The sequence below is a fragment of the Callithrix jacchus genome, chromosome 1 (genome assembly GCF_049354715.1).
Source record: "Callithrix jacchus isolate 240 chromosome 1, calJac240_pri, whole genome shotgun sequence".
NCBI lineage: Eukaryota > Metazoa > Chordata > Mammalia > Primates > Cebidae > Callithrix > Callithrix jacchus.
Genome location: NC_133502.1, coordinates 38,052,889 through 38,073,853, shown reverse-complemented (window position 1 = coordinate 38,073,853; position 20,965 = coordinate 38,052,889). Strand labels below are relative to the sequence as shown.

Below are 20,965 nucleotides of genomic sequence, written 5' to 3'. Positions count from 1 at the left end.
AAAAACAGGACACCAATATGTATCATAGTATGAAATTATATAAAGCAAAAAAGTGTAAGAAATTACACCAAAATTCTACTAATGGCTGTCTTTGTATAAAGATATACTAACCTATTTTTTCTAACATATTCTCTAAATCCTTCATATAATATTTTAGTTTAAAAAGAGACTTTTATGTGCCACTGGAATATCAGCTAATATTGGATTTGATGTGTCAAATCAAGAAAACCATAATGGTTTTAGGGGCTCAAAAATTAACAGCAACATCAACTCAATCACTTTGAAATAAGAGGCTTTAATAAAATTGTAACTAATTTTTTCCCATGAAAATTGAATGTTTTATTCTAGAAAAGCTGTTGGGGATTTTTCCCAATAATAATCAAAGTTTTGTGATTAGCATCCCAATGTTGTAAGAAAAGCAATTAAGGCAAGGCCAGATCTGAAAGCGAATCAAGCTTAAAGAGAAGTATAAACTACTAAATAGCCTACCACCACCAAGACGGTCATCCAGAAGCAATTATTTAGGGATTATTACATGTTAGGCACTTTCATGCACATCACTTAATCCTCATGAGAACTAAAGAAAAAGGTAAAACGTAAGGAAGAAGAAGTCAGGTCTGAATTTGAGCAACTTAGGTTATTTCTCCAAAATGAGCAAGAGACTGTTCTTGGGCAATTACAGGATGAAGAGATGGATAATTTAGCTCAACTAAATAACTCTCAGTGTTCAGATAAATATAATTATTATTAATTCTTGCCATGTCACACCTTGGTCTTTTGGATAAAATATTTTTGCCTGTTTCAATATTATTCCCATTTTGATAGTAATAAAACTGAGGTTCAAGGTGATTAAATTTCCAAGGTCATACACAGGTGGTAAAACTTAAGAAACCAGAATTTGATCCCAAGTCTAATAATTTCAGAAAAGATGCTCTTAACCATCATACTGTATAGTTATATAGCTAACCATATAACTTACTACCCAAATGAGACTCTACTGAGAGTAAAAAAAGGAATTATTAAGAAATATGCCTGGACATTTATAAAATGTGACTCTCCCAGGTAAACCAGGACATGGGTTTAGCCCATCCACAGCTCCCGATTATGAAACATGGATACTTAGAATAAAGAAGAAAAAGTTAACGTTATTGGAGTTTAATTTTCCTTACGAAACAGAGTGCTGAAAAGGAATATAAAGATGAAATCACTGATATAATCATTCACTAGTTCTTCCAATAACTTCAAGAGCTCTACTTAAGAATTTCAGGAATAAGTACTTCACTTACACAGTTAAATTAATACATAAATCAATCAAATATAATCTAAAAAAGACAAATTATCACAAATCATTGAACTAAAATCTGTAAATGAATACTATTAATACCTAAAAAGATAAAGAAAAATTTTAACTAGAATATTAAAGCACAAAGATTTAAAATTAAAGACAAAGTTCAAAATTTATGAAAAAGTTGTAATAACATTGCTTTTTCAGGTTACAATAGCACATTCCATTATAGGAGACTTGGTGTCATAAAACAGTAACTAAACTACATCGATGGGCCTGAAGCTGACTAAGGCTTTAGTACAAGAACCAGGGACCAGGCTGGATGCAGTGGTTCTTGCCTCTAATCCTGGCACTTGTGGAGGCTGAAGCAGCCAGATCACCTGATGTCAGGAGTTTGAGACCAGCCTGGCCAATATGGTAAAACCCCATCTCTACTGAAAGTACAAAAATTAGGCTGGTGTGGTGTTGTGCACCTGTGATCCCAGCTACTGGGGAAGCTGAGGCAGGAGAATCACTTGAAACCAGGAGGCAGAGGTTGCAGTGGGCCAAGATTGCACCACTGCACTCTAGCCTGGAAAACAGAGTGAGACTACGTCTCCAAGAAAAAAAAAAGAACTAGGGCCCGAAATTCTGATCAACTATGAAAAACTTAACTCAGACTTGGCAAATAAGATGAGAAAGAAAAGTCAAGTAAAATAATCTAACGCAATCTAATTCTTAAATTCTGAAATGTTAACACAGGTAAAAGCCAATTACTAGTAAGTATAATTGCAAACATATTACTAAATTGCTAGTTTCTAAAAAGTAACAACAGGCCAAAGAAATAAAAGACACATACGCATGGCAACTGGAACACTAAAATTTTATTTGACATTTCTATTCCTCATGAGAGCAAGGCCAAGACAATTTTTTTCTAGCATAGAGCCAGAGAAGAGTCTTAGAACACTGCAAGTGACTCAAATTCGTTTCTAAGGCCCTTGACCCAGAAATTCTGACTCATTAGGTCCAGGTGATTCTGATGCGGAAGGTCAACGGAACAAACTGCAAACAACACTGACCTAGCATGGTAGGTCTCACACTTAGGGACCATCAGAATCACCTGGAATATCATTAAAGCACCATTTACTAGCTGTATTCTCCCAGTTTTTGTTCAGTAGAGATCTAAAGTGGGGCCTGAGAACTGGTACTTCTCTGGTACTTCTTTTTTTTTTTTTTTGAGATGGAGTTTCGCTGTTGTTACCCAGCCTGGAGTGCAACGGCACGATCTCGGCTCACTGCAACCTCCGCCTCCTGCGTTCCAGCGATTCTCCTGCCTCAGTCTCCCAAGTAGCTGGGACTACAGGCACGCACCACCGTGCCCAGCTAATTTTTTGTATTTTTAGTAGAGACAAGGTTTCACCTTGTTGACCAGGATGGTCTCCATCTCTTGACCTCGTGATCCACCCTCCTCGGCCTCCCAAAGTGCTGGGATTATAGGCGTAAGCCACTGCACCTGGCCGAGAACCAATACTTCTAACAAGCACCCAAGTGATGCTGGTCCTTTTGAGACCACTTAGAGAATCATGTCCCTCAGCTAATGAAAAACACAGCACCCAAAAGGAATTCCTCTATCCAATTAAAACAAAAATATTTTTTAAAAAGCAAGGGTAAGTAAAGTATAGATGCCTTAAACCTAATCAGTATTTATTTTTAAATGGCTTAAGTTGTAAAACATAACTCTTAGTCTGATTATACAGTAATATGCTTATTGGAGAATATTTAGGAAACAAATTGTAAAGAAGAATATAAAAAAGCATCTTCAAACTCACCTGTCAGGAAAAAGCATTGTTAATATTTTGGTATTTATCTTTCTTGTTTTATCCCTATGGGAGTGTGGGTATATCATATTCATCTAATTTTGTTTTCTTCTGAAAATTTGTTTTTCAATAAAATTGCTTAATAAAGTTCTAAGAATAATATAAAGATAAAATCATTAAAGTATCATATCAGAAGAGTTTTTAAATTATTAAGTACTGTATAAGGATTTCCAAAGTCATTGAGTGATTCTGAAGCTTAATTTTTTTAAAACGAATACATGGTTAGAATTCTTGTCCAAATGCAAAACTGTTTGTTTAAAATAAAACAGGCCAGGTGCAGTGGCTCACATCTGTAATCCCAGCACTTTGGGAGGTCAAGGTGGGTGGATCATTTGAGGTCAGGAGTTCAAGAGCAACCTGGCCAACATGGTAAAACCCTGCCTCTACTAAAAATACAAACATTAGCTGGGCATGGTGGCGGGCACCTGTAATCCCAGCTACTCGGGAGGCTGATGAAGGAGAACAGCTTGAACCTGAAGGGGCAGAGGTTGTGGTGAGCTGAGATAGTGCCATTGCACTCTAGCCTGGGCAACGAGAGCAAAATTCTGTCTCAAAAAAAAAAAAGTAAATAAAATAAAAATAAAAGATAAACAAAATACATAAGCAGGCACACTTTGCATAGTGCTGCATTAACTGAAAAATAGGTATATGGGAACTCGGTCCTCCTTTTACATGATTTTAGGTAACTGTGGTGACTGTAAAAAGGGAGGGCATGGTTCCAATGTGCATGAATTTCTGTTAATTTCAGTACCATGGAAAGCAAGGACAGCCATAGTTGTGGTCCATAATGAAGATTCCACTCATCAAGAAAAGATATTTATACGTATTGTTTCAACAAACACGAAGGAGGGTGATACATGTAAGAAAGAGTTCTACCAAAAAATAAGGACAAGATAAAATGTATGCGTACCAACAATATGAACACAGTGTGTTTACTGACGTTCTGTATATTTAGGACTGCAGATGAAACCTATTTGTCACAAAATATACACTAAGTGCCTAGAACCTCACTCAGTCTACCTTTAAAAAGTCAGATACAGCAATATAATTTCTTTAAATATTAAACTAGTGGAGGAATTTTTTTTTAAACTTTAAAGGGTTGGGGTGTACAATTAATGTTTTACGGGTTTATGTCAAAAAAAGAAATGGCAAAAGAATATTCTTGTAATCACCAAGTTAAGTCAAATTACCCATGCACAATTCAATGTTCCTTTATTTCCTATATGCAGAAATACACTATACCCAGGGAAGAATAGCTTTTTTAAGAGAGAGGAGAAAAAGAGTAACAAGATACACAGCATTAGGCAAGTAATTAAACGTGGATAATTAAATGTAAAAATGTGCTATATTGTAGTTTAAACATAAGAAATAGCTGCATTCTGTAGGTCCATTCATATCGTTCAACCTAACATTTCTAAAGAAAGAAAAACAGGTAGTAAACAGATACACTGATAACTAATCTTAAGCAAATTATATCAACATAAAAAATTATTAATTATTACATGTCAAAAAGACCTATAACTTAATTCTACCCTGTTTTGTAAGAAACCTTTAACATGCAATTTTCCCACATACTTATATAATATACTGACAGTACTATATTAATCTCATTAAAATATCCTTTAAAGGACATTATGCAAGCAAAGCCAAATAATAGTAAATATTCACCTTTCGATCAACAACATTTATCAGATGCTATGAAGAACACTCTTCATGTGCCAACCATATGTTTTACAATTTGAGTTTAATAAAAGTAGAATTCACTATGTGTACTATACATTTTACTACTTATTCCATATATTAACAAAAAGAAAAGCTAGAAAAAAATGTATAATGACGGTTACATGGGTAAAAGGTTTATCTCACACATCAAATATCATGCCATTTCTAGTAAGTATTTAAAATTTGCAATATCAGTAAACATTTCTAATCAAAATTTTGCCTAGTGGAGGAATAAAATCACAGACCTCCATAACAACTTGTTTTAATCCTACAAAAAAAAATTGTGCTGAGCAAGAAAATCTTTAGCAATGCGCATACTTGTCTCTGCGTATCAAATACCAATTATAACCACCGTTAAATGTATTTTTAAGCCAAGAAATTATCATAAACAATGAGGAAAAGACAAAAAATAGACCTATCTTTGCAAATAAAACCTGTAGACTTGCCATCTTACTCTTCCTGTACATAACTAGAATGAGCTTTTTCCAAAGAAAAAGACACATGAGAGCATAGTTATGCACTGAACTGGAGGACAGCATAGCGGGACTATGCCCAAATGATAATAAGAATAAATGATTAAGAAAACAGAAATGAAAAGACTAAACTGAATTTTGTTCCATGGTCAAACAGATGAGTCCAAAGTCTGGGTAAAGGACAAATGGTGAGAATTTCTATTTTTAAAAAGTTGCCGTTTTTGGCAGACAGCACAATTCTTAATATGGTTGACTTATGCTATAAACACCCTACTTAATTAAACATGTTATGTGCACAATTATAAATACCTTAAATAGCACAATTATGAATACCCTGAATATTTTCACATTATATTCATGAATCATCAGAATATTACTAATTTTAATTTTAATGATTTCTTACCAAATCAGCCTATTGTGTAAACTTTTCAGTGGCTTCAGAATAGGGCAGGAAAGTAGATTTTCATGTACTTTTTCTCTGTACCTACGTCTTACCTCTTCCTTCCTCTAATCTGTGTCTTCTGATTACACGTTGCCGTTTTTCTTCTTGTCGTAACTGAAGGTGTTCTTCAATGTTAACCCCAGGCACTGGGACAGCTACATGATTGGCCAAAAAAAACATAACAACAACAATATATGTGCTATATCATAGCTATGACAGAACTACATAAAATTCAAGAAACTAAAAGCTAGCAAAAACATTGCCTAAAACACAAAATATTTTTACTGTAAGAATTTTTAGCCAAAAACGAAAAAGGAATCTCATTCCGGCTAGGCATGGAGGCCCACACCTGTAATACCAGCACTTTGGGAGGCCAAGGTCAGGGATCACCCGAGATCAGGAGTTCAAGACCAGCCTGGCCAACATGGTGAAACCCCGTCTCTACTAAAAACACAAAAATTAGCCAAATGTGCTGCAGGGCACCTGTAATGCCAGCTACTTGGGAGGCTGAGGCAGGACAATCACTTGAACCCAGAAGGCAGAGGTTGCATGAGCTGACATCAAGCCACTGGACTCCAGCCTTGGCAACAGAGCAAGACTCTGTCTCAAAAAAAAAAAAAAAAGAATTTCATCCCTTAAATAATGTCATATTGTCAGTTAACATAAGAGCAGTATTACATAATTATTAATTTTTTAACATATATCTAAAAGAAACTGTTTAAACTGTCAGACTTACTGAGCTGAGGACAACTCAGTGTAGTATAGAATAATCGATCAAAATTACCTAAAAGAAGATCTAAAGGTATCATTTCTTTCACTGCATCAAGAATTCCTCTTTGTCTTGCCTCTTGACCATCCAATTCTCTTGCACAAGCCTTGCAACATCCACACACAGCACAACCAGATTCTCCAGAACCACAACCACAGATCCTAGAAAGAAAAAGACAACTGAGATCTTCCTAATTTTTTCTTAAAACGCTTTTCTATAACTTCTTTTCTACATTTTTCTAATTGTTAAATAAATAAGTAAATCACTTCTTTAGATCAGGATTGTTCATTTTAAAGAATGGGTATAAATAGCAGAATAATTAAAAACAATACTCTGATTTATCTCCCAATATGTATAACTGGTATATTTCTACAAAAAATACAAACAGATTCTGCTATCATTAAAGCCACTATGGTGAAAATAATCTTTTAAAAGTTTTTGCAGTTGGTAATGCACTAGAAGCTTTAGGATTAAGTGACCGAGATGGGTTGGTTGGCTAAAAACAATCAAGGTTGCTGTCTAGCAGAAAAGTGAAGACAGGTGTTGGCAGCCTTCAGCAAGAGTCTAGCTTGCCAGCTTCATGTAATATGTCTCCTTCCCCATCTCTTCTTTACATGCCATCATCTCCCATTCTCTCCTTTCATTCAGTCCAATTACCTGTTCTTTTCCTCCTCTGTCCCTTTTATATCAACTGTGAACCATAGGGGGTATTTGTTGACAAGGACGCTCCCAGAAACTGACTTGAGGGTCAGTGAAACTAACTTCTTAGTCACATATTTTGTAGAAGTCATAGCTTTAATGTTACTCATTGGATCAGTCTTTAAAACTTTTGACAGCCTTGCTGAATCCCAGGTTATACAGATTTTGGAAGGTACAAGAGGAAGAACATATCAGGCAGCAGTTTAAGCACTGCCTATCATAGCAACTAAGCGCTCTATGAAATGTCTCACTTTTTAAAGCAAGGATTACAATTTGGAGGATTACTTACTACACAGTAAAAACGATGACACAGTAAAAAAGCCCAACTGACATTATTAAGATAGTGTCTTAACTATCTTAAATGACACCAATTATTCTCAAAATTTTCCCCAAAATTAAAGAGAATACTCCCCAATTCATTCCTTGAAAACTGGATTACCCTGATACCAATGCCAGACAAAAGATGAAGAAAGAAGAGAAGAAAGAAGAAGGCAGAAGAAAAAGAAGGTAGAGGAGGAGAAAGAGAAAGAGCAGAAAGGGAGGAAAAGGAGGGGAGGTGGCCAAAAAATAAAAACAAAAACATCCTACAGACCAATATCTTTTATGAATAATCATGCAAAAATTCTCAACAAACTAAAAAATAATCAGCAGGATATTAAAAGAATTATACACCATAACCAAGTGGGATTTATTCCTGGAATGCAACAAACAAAAATCAATCCATGTAATATTAACAGAATAAAAGAAAAAAAAAAAACACATGATCATCTCAATTGATGTAGAAAATGCATTTGACAAAATTCAAAGCCCTTTCATAGTAAAAGCACTTGACAAACTAGGAATAGAAGGAAATGATCTCAACATAAAAACCACATATGAAAAACCCAGAGCGAACATCATAATGGTTAGAGACTGAAAGCTTTTTTCTAAGATCAGGAAGAAGACAAGGACGTCCACTTTGACCACTTCTAAATAGCACTAGAAGTTCTAGCCAGAGTAATTGGACAGGAAAAGAAATAAAAGTCATCCAAAGTAGAAAGGAAGAAGTAAAATTATCTATGTTCACAGATAATACAATCACATAAGTAGAAAACCCTAAAGATTTCACTCAAAAAAAAACTAATAGAGTAAATGAATTCAGCAAAGTAGGAAGATACAACAAGTCAACACACAAAAATCAGCTGTATTTCTAGATATTAACAATGAACGGCCAGGCGCGGTGGCTCAAGCCTGTAATCCCAGCACTTTGGGAGGCTGAGGCGGGTGGATCACGAGGTCAAGAGATCAAGACCATCCTGGTCAACATGGTGAAACCCCGTCTCTACTAAAAATTACAAAAAATTAGCTGGGCATGGTGGTGTGTGCCTGTAATCCCAGCTACTCAGGAGGCTGAGGCAGGAGAATTGCCTGAACCCAGGGGGCAGAGGTTGCGGTGAGCCAAGATCGCGCCATTGCACTCCAGCCTGGATAACAAGAGTGAAACTCCGTCTCAAAAAAAAAAAAAAAAAAAATGAACAATATGAAGATGAAATTATAAAAACAATTCCATAGCATCAAAAAGAATACACTTGGTAATTAACCAAGGAGGTGAAATGAGAACTGAAAAGCACTGCTGAAAAAATTAAAGATGACATAAATAAATAGAAACACATCTTATGTTCATGAATTAGAAGACAATGTTTTTAAGATTTTCATACTACCCAAAGCAATCTATAGATTCATTGTAATCCCTATCAAAATCCCAATGATGTTTTTTACAGAATAGAAAAACCTATCCTAAAATTCATAGAAAATCTCTAGGGACTTCAAATAACCAAACAATCTTGAAAAGAAGAACAAAGTACACATAGTTCCTGACTTCAAAACTTACTACAAAGCTACAATAATCAAAACAATGTGGTGCAGCATAAAAACAGTCATACAGACCAGTGGGATAAAACAGACAGCTGAGAAATCTTCCTTCATATATATAGTGAAATTATTTTTGACAAAGGAGCCAAGATTATTCAATAAAGAAAAGGATCATCTTTTCAATAAACGTTGCTGGAAAAACTGGATATCCACATGAAAAAGAATGAATTTGAACACTTCTCTAACAACAAAAACTAACTCAAAATGAATCAAAGACCTAAATGTAAGACCTAAAATTATTTTAAAAAGAAAAAAAAACTCTTGGAAGAAAAGATACAATAAATGCTTCGCAACACTAGATAGGGAAATGATTTCTTGGATATGACACCAAAGGCACAGGCAACAAAAGTAAAACAACAGACAACTGGACTTCATGAAAATTTTAAAAATCTTGTGCTTGCAAAGACAAAGTCAATAGAGTCCAAACACAACCCACAGACAGGACTTTTTATTTTCAAATCATATACCTGATAAGGAATTAATATTCAAACTATATAGAGAACTCCTAAAACTCATCAACAATAACAAAAGAAACCGACAACCTGTTTCAAAAACGAGCAAAGGACTTGAAATAGCATTTCTCCAAAGATGATCTCCAAATGGCCAAAAAGCTTATGGAAAGATGCTGAATATCACTAACCACTGGAGAAATTCAAATATAAACTATAATGAGATACTACCTCACACCCATTAGGATGCCACTGCCAAAATAAGAGATCGTAAGTGTTAAGAAGGATGTAGAGAAACATCTGTACATTTTTGGTGGGAATGTAAAATGGTTGGCTGCTATGGAAAATAGTATGGCAGTTCCTCAAAAGATTAAAAATAAAATTACCATATGGTCTAACGATTCCACTTTTGGGTATATACGCAAAAGAGCTGAAAACACAGCTCAAAGAGCTACTTGTACACCCATCTTCACAGCAGCATTATTCATATTAGCTATAATGTGGAAGCAACCCAAGTGTCCATCAACGTGTGAATGGATAAGCTAAATGTAGTCGATACATACAATGGAATATTATTCAGCCTCAAAAAGCAAAGATGTTCTGACATATACTAGAACCCGGATGAACCCTGAGGATATTATGCTAAGTGAAATAGACCAGTCACAAGAAGACAAATATTCTATGATTCTCTTTATATGAAAGGTACCTGTAGTAGTCAGAAAGAAAATAGATAGTAGAATGGTGGATGCCAGAGGCAGGGGAGAGGGATCAATGGGTATTCATTGTTAAATGGGTACGGAGTCTCAGTTTTACAAGATGAAGAGTTATGGAGATGGATAGTGGTAACAGATGCACAACATTATGAATGTATTTGATACCACAGAACTGTCCACTTAAAAATGGTTAAGATGGTCAATTTTATATGTATTTTATCATGAGATGTGTAGTCACAATTTTATAATAATTGAAGTCAGTGTTAACAGTCCTTACTATTCTGATATATTGTTTGCTTCATTAATAAAGCAACTATTATACTTGGTTAGTATTGCCTATGTAGGTATATGAATAATTATTAGAAACTATATAAGTCTCTGGGGGGAAAAACATATGAAGAATAATTAATTTCAAAGAGAATTCATAGATTTTCTTCATGATACATACAGGCTGCCTAAGCTCAGAGAGTGGGAATATTAAATTTTACTTTTATTATTTGTTTTTTTGAGATGGGAGTGTTGCTATTTGCTGAGGCTGGTTTCAAACTCCTGGCCTCAAGTGATCCTCTGGCCTTAGCCTCCCAAAGTGTTGGTATTATAGACGTAGGCCACTACACCCAACTAACATTGAATTTTAATAGAAATAGCATCAGAGAGACCAAAGTGAATAAATTTCAATTCTAACACTGTTAAAAAATAATCATAGAATCTGCATCCAAATTAAATTTAAAAATAAACAACTTAGGTGCTTGAAAACAGAAAACAGAGCCAAACATAAAGCACTATAGAATAAATATTATCCTTTGAGAAAGATTACTGTAAATTGCTTCTCCTAATAATGTAAAGAAAATTTGTTTTTAAAAAGTCATTATCTCAGCAGCCTTAGAGAAAAGGCCTATTATATATGACCTATTTAACTATGATAGGCCTAACATAAACTTAGAAATAAACTCCTATTAGATCCAGACAGTATTTGCGAACAAGCAGTTATGAGAGTTGCTAAAGGGGAAGGTCAAGATGAGATGCAGAGATGGCTGTTTTCTTTCTGGGCTTCTCTTCACAAAATTTTCTCTACTCCTCCAAATCAGCCAATTATCAGAAAGCTCATCTTACAAAGAATATCCCATCATGTTATAGTGGCCGTAACTAGCAATGTAGAAAACAGAGTTCAAACTTCTTCCTAAAATTCTAGCAGAAAGCCTGCATTTTTATTTTGCCAAACTCACATATTAATTTTAAAGTAACAACAATATAGAACTCTGAAAAATGTGGTCCACTGAAAATAAACATAAATATAACAGGTATAATATAACTTTAGAAGCAAGCATACCCAAAATTTCTAAAACTATAAATGGTAAATTTAATATAAAAGAAAATTATATCTCTAATCAAGTATCCTCTAAGATATTGATAATTTGATTTAGAAAAGATTCATGTTCAACAAAAAGAAGTATAATAGATATCCATCATTAAATAGGCTTAGGAAAACAATACAAATAAAGGCACAGCCCCAAATCTTGAAAAACTTATGACCTGTTTTTAAATAATGGTTTAAATAAACCAAATGAAAGAAAGGCAACCTTGAAGACGACACTAAATTATACATTATTATAATAGAAAACAATTATAAGAATGATATTTTCTTGGCCTTTTGGCTAAGATCAAACGAAGATGCCACTGTGTCTTTAAGAAAAAAATATTAATAGTAGCGTACACTCTGGATTGATTTTGCAAAGAAATGTGTTCTGCACATGCTCATTGGTAGGAATCAGTCTCTCTTACCCCCCGGGGACTCTGTCTGGCCGTCCACTACTGACACAGCTGGCTCCATAACCTGTACAGTCTCCACAGACAGTGCAAACCATGCACTGCTCCAGCTTCCATTTGTGCATGCCTGGAGGGCACATCATGGACTTCTCATCTTTTTCATCTAGTTCTTCTTCTAGGTCTTCATCCATTGCTGTCGCCATATTTTCAACTCCAAACCCTATTTAACAGATCATTTGTAATTTTTATACAGATTACTTTCATGTATAAAAGACGGATGACTATATCCCCCAATTAAAAAAATAATGACGGCATACTAATCCAAGCAATTATACAAAGAAATGCTTAAATTTGAGTAACAAAAATACATTTTAATTAAGGGACCACTAATAAACACTTTCCCCATTTCATTTCTGCAAAAGAAGGCAAGGAAGGCTACTGTTAAATGTTTCTTGGCTGTTATCTTCTGTCGATCATACTTTTTTTTTTTTTGAGACAGAGTTTCGCTCTTGTTACCCAGGCTGGAATGCAATGGCGCGATCTCGGCTCACCGCAACCTCCGCCTCCTGGGATCAGGCAATTCTCCTGCCTCAGCCTCCTGAGTAGCTGGGATTACAGGCACGTGCCACTGTGCCCAGCTAATTTTCTGTATTTTTAGTAGAGACGGGGTTTCACCATGTTGACCAGGATGGTCTCGATGTCTTGACCTCATGATCCACCCACCTCGGCCTCCCAAAGTGCTGGGATTACAGGCATGAGCCACCGCGCCCGGCCCTGTCAATCATACTTTTAAATATTTTCCTTTTTACCATCCTCACTACCAACACTTTCATTCAACAGATCAAAAAAAGTCTCTCAACCATGCTCCAAGCCAAGAGTCTGCCACTCTAGATCATCCTCCTACTGGAGGATCCACCAATCATCTTCCCAAAGGACATACTTGATCCCACAACTTCACAGTTTACAAACCTCCACTGACGTTTCAAGGTCTTCAGAAGAACAAAACTCAGGAAGAGACAGTAGAACAATATGGCTCCTAATTTTCTCCAATCTCATTTCTTTTCCCTCTGCTCTCCAAACACTCCATGTCCTTCCACATGCTCAGGGCCTTTGCTCATTCCTGCTCCCTCTGCCTCTATCTTCCTCATTTACAAGATCTCTCTGCCTATCTCATCTGGCAGAGAAGCTCAGGCCTTCAAAAATTCAGCTCATAAGTCATTACCTTTGAAAGTACTTGCTACCTTTTCCAGGCAGTCAGTCACTACCTCCTCAGTGCCTGTTTATACCTCACTTACAACTTTTTAAAACTGTGTTATAATTCATTCATCTTTTTAAAAAAATTGAACACCTTATATACTCCAGGGATTCCTTCAACTGCAAGAAATCAGCAAACCTTTAATAAAGGATCAGACTGAAAATAATTTAAGCTTTGTGGCCCATACAAACGTTAGTCACATTTTTTACAATCCTTACAATGTAAAGTCAATTTTTAGCCTGTAGAGCTATACAAAAAATGATATCAGGTTATACTCTGCAGACCTCTGCTCTAGAAACTGAAGACCATGATACTGAGCTGTTACAAAGCCTATAATATAGTGATAAAGACAGACATTAATCAAAGAACCAAATAAAAATGTAAACTACAACCGATAGGATTTTGAAGGAACATAGTAGCATAAGACCTTGATGGGAGAATTAATCTGTGGGAGTCTAGACTTTCCAACTAGACTTAAGATCCTCAAAGGAAGATCCTCAAAGGAGTATCTAAGTTATGAGGTTATGTTTAATCATATTATCTCTTATTCTTAGTCAACCTTATTCTCCTGCACCTATAACATCCACTGAACACAGAGCTACCATTCAATATGTGTTTATCTAATTAAGAAATAAACTCATAGCATATATAGCCTTTTTGGGTTTTGCCACTTCTCATCCATGGGCAAGCAGAAAAATTAGATAACCAAGCATCAAACAGCTATATCTAGGAAGAGAATAAAGTGATCCTAAAGGAAGCATGAGTGACTATTTTTAATAACCTTAGCTAAAATGTACTGAGCACTATTTGTAACTAGCTCTACAATTATTACTCACTTAATCATTCCAACAGTACTGGAACTATTATCCTCAAATTAATCTTTACACTCAATGAACTCTCATCACAATGCCAAGCAGTTAAAGCTCATTGTAATTTATATGGGAAATAAAACCTCCAACCAGGCTACACTGATCACAAATTTACAAAGAAAAAGGCTGGAAATTTTGACGTCGAAATTTTAAAATTATATATAACAAATGAAACTGTAAACCACAGGTTAGTCAACGATACATAAAACATAATATTTAAAAAAGCTCCTACAAATCAATTTTTTAAAGTAAGTAAAATAAAGATTGAAGAGATGTTCAAACTCAGTATTAATAAGCAAGGGAATGAAAATTAAAAATGAGAGACCCATAAATTCTACTCCTAGCTATATACCCAAAAGACATGCATAAAGACTTTCACCAAAACATATTTACTAGAATGTTCACAGCAACATTATTCATAAAAACCAAACTGGAAATTGTCTAAATGCCCAAATACCAGAAAGAATTTTAAAACTATAGTATCTATATTTATTTTAATCGAAAAAAATGAACAATCTATACCTATTTGTAACAATATATATGAACTTCATAAACATAAAACAATGAAAAGAAACTGGACACAAAAGAGTTCATACTGCATGATTTCATTTATATGATGTATAAGAAGAAAACTAATTCATGGTGATTAACGGGGGGGCACAGAGGAACATACAGTGGGGCTTTCTGGGGTGCTGGTAATATGTGGTTTCTTAATCTGGGTGCTGTTTACATGAATACAATCAATTTGAGAAAATTCATTAAGATGCTATGTACAGGGGGGACTCAAGATGGCGCTGTGAGAACAACCCAGGATTGGAGCTCTCGTTGTGTCCGCGGAGAGGTGAGTCTGAGCTGCATTTCCAGACTGATCTTTGTTGCCCACGGAATGGGGAAATTCCCAAGTGAAGAGGAGACGCGGGACGCCAGGCTGAACCTCCGCCTGGCGAAGCCGGCAGCCGGGGTGGTGGCGGCTGGCCCTGCCCAGCGCTCCCCACAGGGCGCGCTTGTCTGGGTGCCCTGTTGAACCGGCAACCGGAGACGTGAGAGGGCTGGACTTGAGACTGAGCTAGACTTGGACAGTAGGCCAGCCCAGCGGATTGCAGGGACAGAGCGTTAGGGGTGCCCTAGTGGGACGAACAAAACCGCGATTTCAAACAAGCCCCGTGCAGACGGCCGGAGACGCTCTGTGGGGGAGGGGCGTCCACCATTACCAAGGCAACCTGCCCCAACTGAGATACACGTCCATTGCTGACGCAGCCAGCCGTTGCCGAGGCAACCCGCTACAACAGAGAGACTACGCCACAGGGCGTGGCAGAGAACACAGCAGAACAGCGGAGCCAGGGCGAGCCTCAGGACAGCAGGGCGGAGCCTCAGCAGGCAAACAGTGGCTAGTCTGCATCCTAGCTGGGCAGGACCTCAACGGACATCCAAAAATAAAGCCCAAACCCCTCAACACAGAGCATTTGAGAAAAAAAAAAGGGTTTTTTTAATGAGCTCTGTTGCAGCAGAATCAAACATAGCAGCCTAACAGCCCTGAATGAACAACAGAGCTCACAGCTCAGCAATTAAGCCCCTATAAAGTACAAACTGTCTCCTCAAGCAGCTCCCTGACCCCTCTATATCCAAAAGACTGACATTAGGCAGGCATCATCCTGGGACAAAGATAGCAGAAAAAGAAACTGGTAGCATACCTCGTTGTGCCACAGCAGCTAGAGGTGCACCCCAGACAAGCAGGGTCTGGAGCGAACCTCAGCAGTCGTACAGCAAAGGGGCTAGACTGGTAGAAGGAAAACCAAGCAACAGAAATACTTCATCATCAACATTCTGGGTGTCCACTCAGAGACTCAATCGAAAAGTCAGCAACTATGCAGACGACCAGCAGACAAATCCACAAAGATGGGAAGAAACCAGCGCAAAAAGAAGGAAAACACCCGAAACCAGAACACCTCACCTCCTAGAAAGGACCAAAACTCCTCCCCAACAAGGGAACAAAGCTGGACGGAGAATGACTATGACGAAACGACGAAATTAGACTTCAGAAGATGGATAATGAGAAACTTTTGTGAGCTAAAAGATCATGTATTAAATCAATGCAAAGAAACTAAGAACCTTGAAAAAAGATTTGAAAAAAGATTCGAGGAAATGATAACAAGAATGGATAACTTAGAGAGGAATATGAATGAATTAAAGGAGCTGAAAAACACAATACGAGAACTTCACGAAGCATGCACAAGTTTCAATAGCCGAATCGACCAAACAGAAGAAAGAATATCTGAAGTCGAAGACCAACTCAATGAAATAAAACGAGAAACCAAGATTAGAGAAAAAAGCACAAAAAGGAATGAACAAAGTCTCCAAGAAATGTGGGACTATGTGAAAAGACCTAACCTACGTTTGATAGGTGTACCAGAAGGGGACGAAGAGAATGAATCCAAGCTGGAAAATACTCCTCAGGATATCATCCAGGAAAACTTCCCCCACCTAGCAAGACAGGCCAACACTCAATTGCAGGAAATACAGAGAACACCACAAAGATATTCCGCAAGAAGAGCAACTCCAAGGCACATAATCGTCAGATTCAACAGGGTTGAAATAAAGGAGAGAATACTAAGGGCAGCCAGAGAGAAAGGTCGGGTCACCCACAAAGGGAAGCCCATCAGACTCACAGCAGATCTCTCGGCAGAAACACTACAAGCCAGAAGAGAGTGGGGGCCAATATTCAACATTCTTAAAGAAAAGAACTTTCAACCCAGAATTTCATATCCAGCCAAACTGAGCTTCAGAAGTGAAGGAAAAATAAAATCCTTTGCGAACAAGCAAGTACTCAGAGATTTTGTCACCACCAGGCCTGCTTTACAAGAGCTCCTAAAAGAGGCACTACACATAGAAAGGATCAACCAGTACCAGCCATTCCAAAATCACACTGAATGCTAAAGAGCATCAACACAATGAAGAATCTACAACAACTAACAGGCAAAACAGCCACTTAGCATCAAAATGGCAGTATCAAATGCACACATAACAATATTAACCCTAAATGTAAATGGACTAAATGCACCAATCAAAAGACACAGACTGGCAAATTGGATAAAAATCCAAAACCCATCAGTGTGCTGTATCCAGGAAACCCATCTCACATGCAAGGATACACAAAGGCTCAAAATAAAGGGATGGAGGAAGATTTACCAAGCATACGGAAAGCAAAAAAAAGCAGGAGTTGCAATTCTCATCTCTGATAAAATAGACTTTAAAGCAAGAAAGATCAAAAGAGACAAAGAAGGCCATTACATAATGGTAAAAGGATCGATACAACAAGAAGAGCTAACGATCCTAAACATATATGGACCCAATGCAGGAGCACCCAGATACATAAGGCAAGTTCTTAACAACTTACAAAAGGACTTAGACTCCCACACAATAATACTGGGAGACTTTAACACTCCACTGTCAATACTAGACAGATCAACCAGACAGAAAATCAACAAGGATATCCAGTGCTTGAACTCAGACCTGGAGCAAGCAAACCTGATAGACATTTACAGAACTCTCCACCCCAAATCCACAGAATACACATTCTTCTCAGCACCACATCACACCTACTCTAAAATTGACCACATAATTGGAAGTAAAGCACTGCTCAACAAATGCAAAACAACTGAAATCATAACAAACAGCCTCTCAGACCATAGTGCAATCAAGTTAGAACTCAGAATTCAGAAACCAACCCAGAACCGCACAGCTTCATGGAAACTGAACAACTGGCTCTTGAATGTTGACTGGGTAAACAATGAAATGAAGGCAGAAATAAAGAAGTTCTTCGAAACCAATGAGAACGAAGACACAACGTGCCAGAACCTCTGGGACACATTTAAAGCAGTCTCTAGAGAAAAGTATATAGCAATAAGTGCCCATATGAGGAGAATGGAGAGATCCAAAATTGACACCCTATCGTCAAAATTGAAAGAGCTAGAGGAGCAAGATCAAAAAAACTCAAAACCCAGCAGAAGACAAGAAATAACTAAGATCAGAGCTGAGCTGAAGGAGATTGAGACACGAAAAACCCTTCAAAAAATCAATAAATCCAAGAGCTGGTTTTTTGAAAAGATCAACAAAATAGACCACTAGCCAGATTGATTAAAAAGAAAAGAGAGAACCAAATAGATGCAATAAAAAATGATAAAGGGGAAATCACCACAGATTCCACAGAAATTCAGACCATCATCAGAGAATATTACAAACAACTATATGAGCAAAAACCAGTAAACCTGGAAGAAATGGATAAATTCCTGGACTCCTGTGTCCTCCCAAGCCTAAACCAGGAGGAAGCTGAAACTATGAATAGACCAATAACAAGGTCTGAAGTTGAGGCAGCAATTAAGAGCCTACCACACAAAAAAAGCCCAGGTCCAGACGGGTTCACAGCCGAATTCTACCAGACACACAAGGAGGAGCTGGTACCATTCCTTCTAAAACTATTTCAAACAATCCAAAAAGAGGGAATCCTTCCCAAATCATTTTATGAGACCAACATCATTCTGATACCAAAACCCGGCAGAGACCCAACAAGAAAAGAAAACTTCAGGCCAATATCCATGATGAACATAGATGCAAAAATCTTCAATAAAATATTGGCAAGCCGATTGCAACAGCAAATCAAAAAACTTATTCATCATGATCAAGTAGGATTCATCCCGGGATGCAAGGCTGGTTCAACATACGCAAGTCTATCAACGTAATTCACCACATACACAGAACCAAAAACAAAAACCACATGATTATCTCAATTGACGCAGAGAAGGCATTTGACAAAATTCAACAGCCCTTTATGCTAAAAACCCTCAATAAACTCGGTATCGATGGAACGTATCTCAAAGTAATAAAAGCTATTTATGACAAACCAACAGCCAATATAATACTGAATGGGCAAAAACTGGAAGCACTCCCTTTGAAATCTGGCACTAGACAAGGATGCCCTCTTTCACCACTCCTATTCAATATATCACTGGAAGTTCTAGCCAGAGCAATCAGGCAAGAAAAAGAAATAAAGGGTATTCAAATAGGAAAGGTGGAAGCCAAATTGTCTCTATTTGCAGACAACATGATATTATACCTAGAAGACCCCATTGCCTCAGCCCAAAAACTCCTGAAACTGATAAGCAACTTCAGCAAAGTCTCAGGATATAAAATCAATGTGCAAAAATCACAAGCATTCGTCTACACCAATAACAGACTTAAAGAAAGCCAAATCAAGAACGAACTGCCATTTGCAATTGCTACAAAAAGAATAAAATACCTTGGAATACAACTCACAAGGAACGTAAGGGACCTCTTCAAGGAGAACTACAAACCACTGCTCAATGAAATCAGAGAGGACACAAACAGATGGAGAAACATTCCATGTTCATGGTTAGGAAGAATTAATATCGTGAAAATGGCTATACTGCCCAAAGTAATTTACAGAATCAACACTATCCCCAACAAGCTACCATTGACTTTCTTCACAGAACTGGAAGAAACCACCATGAACTTCATATGGAACCAAAAGAGAGCCCGCATAGCCAAGTCAATTCTAAGCAAAAAGAACACAGCGGGGGGCATCACACTACCGGATTTCAAACTATACTACAAGGCTACAGTAATCAAAACAGCATGGTACTGGTACCAAAACAGAGATATAGACCAATGGAACAAAACAGAGGCACCGGAGGCAACACAACATATCTACAACTATACAATCTTTGATAAACCTGACAAAAACAAGCAATGGGGAAAGGATTCCATGTTTAACAAATGGTGTTGGGAAAACTGGCTAGCCATGTGCAGAAAGCAGAAACTGGACCCCTTCCTGACACCTTACACTAAAATTAACTCCAGATGGATTAAAGACTTAAACATAAGACCTGGCACCATAAAAACCCTAGAAGGAAATCTAGGCAAAACTATCCAGGACATAGGAGTAGGCAAGGACTTCATGAACAAAACACCAAAAGCATTGGCAACAAAAGCCAAAATAGACAAATGGGACCTAATCAAACTCCACAGCTTCTGCACGGCAAAAGAAACAGTCACTAGAGTGGATCGGCAACCAACAGAATGGGAAAAAATTTTCGCAGTCTACCCATCTGACAAAGGGCTGATATCCAGAATTTACAAAGAACTCAAACAGATTTACAGGAAAAAAACAAACAAGCCCATTCAAAAGTGGGCAAAGGATATGAACAGATACTTTACGAAAGAAGACATATATGAGGCCAACAATCATAAGAAAAAATGCTCATCGTCACTGGTCATCAGAGAGATGCAAATCAAAACCACATTGAGATACCATCTCACGCCAGTTAGAATGGCGATCATTAAAAAATCTGGAGACAACAGATGCTGGAGAGGATGTGGAGAAAAAGGAACACTTCTACACTGTTGGTGGGAGTGTAAATTAGTTCAACCATTGTGGAAGACAGTGTGGCGATTCCTCAAGGCCTTAGAAATAGAAATTCCATTTGACCCAGCAATCCCATTACTGGGTATATATCCAAAAGACTATAAATCCTTCTACTATAAGGACACATGTACACGAATGTTCATTGCAGCACTGTTTACAATAGCAAAGACCTGGAATCAACCAAAATGCCCATTGATAATAGACTGGATTGGAAAAATGTGGCACATATACACCATGGAATATTATGCAGCAATGAGAAATGATGAGTTTGTGTCGTTTGTAGGGACATGGATGAATCTGGAGAACATCATCCTCA

General features: G+C 37.2%; 1 protein-coding gene across 50 annotated transcripts in view; it reads right to left on the bottom strand.

Moving 5' to 3' along the window:
- MYCBP2 (MYC binding protein 2) overlaps positions 1-20,965 on the bottom strand; it is a 286,856-nt gene that overhangs the window by 190,036 nt on the left and 75,855 nt on the right. For all 50 annotated transcript variants that reach the window (XM_054252281.2, XM_054252282.2, XM_054252292.2 and 47 more), the window contains exons 15-17: positions 12,102-12,306; positions 6,563-6,708; positions 5,832-5,933 (exon numbers count right to left, since the gene is read on the bottom strand). In XM_054252281.2, the coding sequence (XP_054108256.1) occupies positions 5,832-5,933; positions 6,563-6,708; positions 12,102-12,306 (453 nt within the window). The remainder of the gene's footprint in view (positions 1-5,831; positions 5,934-6,562; positions 6,709-12,101; positions 12,307-20,965) is intronic.